Source organism: Punctularia strigosozonata (assembly GCF_000264995.1).
Source record: "Punctularia strigosozonata HHB-11173 SS5 unplaced genomic scaffold PUNSTscaffold_6, whole genome shotgun sequence".
Classification (NCBI taxonomy): Eukaryota; Fungi; Basidiomycota; class Agaricomycetes; order Corticiales; family Punctulariaceae; genus Punctularia; species Punctularia strigosozonata.
In genome coordinates this window covers 600,948-603,968 of record NW_006767438.1, presented here as the reverse complement: position 1 = coordinate 603,968, position 3,021 = coordinate 600,948, and the positions used below count along the sequence as shown (strand labels likewise).

Below are 3,021 nucleotides of genomic sequence, written 5' to 3'. Positions count from 1 at the left end.
AGTAACTCTTGAGGAATTGTAGGGCCTCCATGACTGCTGGAGACAACCGGTTGCGGCGAAGAGTGTCGGTCTCCTTGGCTGACGAGAACAGACGCTCGCAAGCTACAGAGGACGCTTGTGCAGGTAAAATGTCAAGAGCTACACGATAAAGCAAGGGGAAGGAATGCTTGTTGATCTGTTCTGCAGCATTAGTAGCTATTCGGCTCACAAAAGGGAGATTCGCGCACCTGCCAATACCGTAGGAGATCCAATCCGTTCTCGATTCCGTTTTGCACCACTGGTTCTTCGCAATAGCGGTCGAATTCGCGCAACGCACGCCTTCGATCGTCGGCTTCTAGGGCCTCTCGCGAGAGGCGATTCAGATCTCCGGCTGAATCTGCAGTTGAGCCAGCAGATTGCAAGTATGATGTGGACGATGTTCGTGTTTGTGATACTGATAAGTCTGACTCAGAGCTTGATGCGCTGAGACCAGCGGTACGGCGGAATCTTCGGCTAGTATTCCTCAAATTGAGGAATCCCCGGCCTTGTGCGAGAGATGCCATGGTAGTAGGGAGATCTGTTGAACTCTCAGGGACATTGGTAGCTTCGTGGATGCGTTGCTGGCGACGGAACTGTGTGAGCTGTACAATATGTAGAATGTCAGTTGTTAGGCAGAGCTCAGCCGCAAACATGCACGCACCGTGTCAATGACCCATCGGCGTGCCTCCTCGCACTCCTCTTCAGTCCATTGATCCTCGATCCATCGGAACTTGATGGCTGGATTGATCACTGAGTGCAGGGTTTCAGTTAATGAGACCAAACACAAGGCAAGGCCACATACCAATGGCAAGAACATAGGCACGGCTTCTACGACTTCGTGCTACATATTCCTCAATCTTGGATATCCCGAATTCGATGTACGGAGAAAGATATTGTAACTCTATCCGTAGTGCGCGCCAGAGCGACAGGACCTGCTCATATGCTGGGAGTGCAACCGGGAGCGTTGGGGTTTTCTCCGCAGAGAGAAGCTCTTGCGCGTGGTGTGGAATCCGTAGAACATCTTCTATATCGCAGGTCACCGTGTATTGATCCTTGTTCAGTAGCAAGGTATGCAAACCGGCTTGCTGGTATTTAGGTACACAGAACATACACTTGAGAGCCTTGGAAGTGATTCAATTGAATGGTTAGCCTTCCGACAATGATGTTGAGACTTGAACAGACCTCATTCGCATCCAATACACGTTCGAGCATGAGAGAAGTTGACGACCATCGGGTCTCGCAGTCACGCGTGAGCTGGCGCTCGGGAATTCTCTCTGGCCACACCTCTGAATCATTTCCTTGCCGGATGGTCTGAATGAGGTCTGAGCGCCGCTGACCGGATGACCGCACAGCGCCTACAATGTTGCGCACGCAGCCGACTGGATCGGTATCCAATGCGGCAGCATATGCTTCGTGTTCGTCCTTGTGTGGGGTCGTAATATCAGGCAGTGCGCGGCAGAGGGTGCCACCGTGTGTCTTGATACCATTGAGAATGGCTTGTACTGCAAGATTTATGACATGGGGGAAGCATCTGTTGACAATGTCAATATACATGTATGTATGTGCCCATGAAACATAGGAGTCTCCAAGCTCACCGGCCATGATTTCCCTCGCTGCTGAATTCGATCCCTTCTTGTCGAAAATGCTCCTCTAGGTAATCCATTGTTGTATCCATGACGGAGGCATTGTCTGTGGTGCAAAGCCCAATCTGCAATGTATAGTCACTAGATACATATGCCGGCACGATGTGGTGTTACAGATTGCAAACCTTGTGTTTGATTCCCGCCTTGTCAAGCTCATTCCATAGGTTATGGGCGATGTTTTTGCCATTGTGAGGTCCCTCAAGGCGCCGGAACATCAGCATATGATTGCGTAGGGCAAGATCTCCCTTTGCGTCGTAGCTAACATAATGAACTGTTGCACACGTAAATGTGTCTAGGTCCGAGTTTGACCAATCATCCCAAGTTAGGGAGATACGGCCGGGCGACTCCTGTCCAGGTATAATCAGTGCACCAGCACTCTTATATACATGTCGGCTCGATGCTCACCTTCATCTCCTTCCATATCATTTCCCTAGTTTTGCCGTAGCGGCGCAAGGTGTGATCACGAATCGCCGTTCGGTGCGGTATATCCTTGTCAGTAAGCACCGTGTTCACACGATTAACATATAGGAGCAGTTCACGGAACTCTGGACAGTCCATGACATTCAGGGCCTACAAGGAGTCATTGTGAGCTAACTGTTTGGTGATTGCATGCGTACATTCACCTACCTGATCATCAACTGCTATCCACCTTAGTAGATAGTCTCGGAGTCGTTCCGATGAGAATGACTCCCGTTCAGGCCGCTGAGGTGCACTTCGACCATCTGATGGGACATCATAAGCATGCTTGAGATTGTGAGTTGTCCTTTCTTCCTTGTATATATCAGAGTGACGGCTTATGAGGTGATTTCGGATCGTGTTTGTGTTGCCTCCCTTGCCAAGCTTGTACACCTTCCAAGTGGGCCATCTAGCTAGATATCAGTCTCTGACAAGGCCTGACAATCGCATATCGCACTCACTTGCATAGCTTGCAGCTCACGTACGGGGTGTCTGGCTTCTCCCGTAGAGGTTCATCTCCATCAGCGGGAGGCTCCGTATCGGGTCGTTCGGCAGACTGGATTGGTCGCATATGCCACCAGACGTCACTTGCCGCATAGGTTCTGGACTGGCTGGTGCGTTGAGAGACCGAAGGCTGTAAGGGATCAAGACTCGGAGCGGGAAGCGAGTCTGTTGTTGGCAAGTCAGGAATGAACGTCGAACTAACAGTTCTGTTATTCTGCGAAGAGCTCGGCGCAGGCGGATGAAAGGGACCAACACCAAATGTCAAAGGCGTGGCCTGAATTCCATTGACCTGCGTTCGAGCCCGTTTTTGCCGTGGATTTGTGATGTTGCTACGTGTCCGTGTTCGCTTTCCGGTTGGAGCGGGTGCATTCACAACTTGATCTTGTAGATTTGTAGTGTC

General features: G+C 50.7%; 1 protein-coding gene across 1 annotated transcript in view; it reads right to left on the bottom strand.

Moving 5' to 3' along the window:
* PUNSTDRAFT_32066 (uncharacterized protein) overlaps nt 1-1,428 on the bottom strand; it is a gene marked incomplete at both ends in the record, with an annotated part of 1,991 nt that extends 563 nt beyond the window's left edge. The window contains 4 exons of the mRNA XM_007383535.1: nt 228-620; nt 680-768; nt 821-1,103; nt 1,177-1,428. Of these exons, the coding sequence (XP_007383597.1) occupies nt 228-620; nt 680-768; nt 821-1,103; nt 1,177-1,428 (1,017 nt within the window). The remainder of the gene's footprint in view (nt 1-227; nt 621-679; nt 769-820; nt 1,104-1,176) is intronic.
* Nucleotides 1,429-3,021: the final 1,593 nt, after the last annotated feature.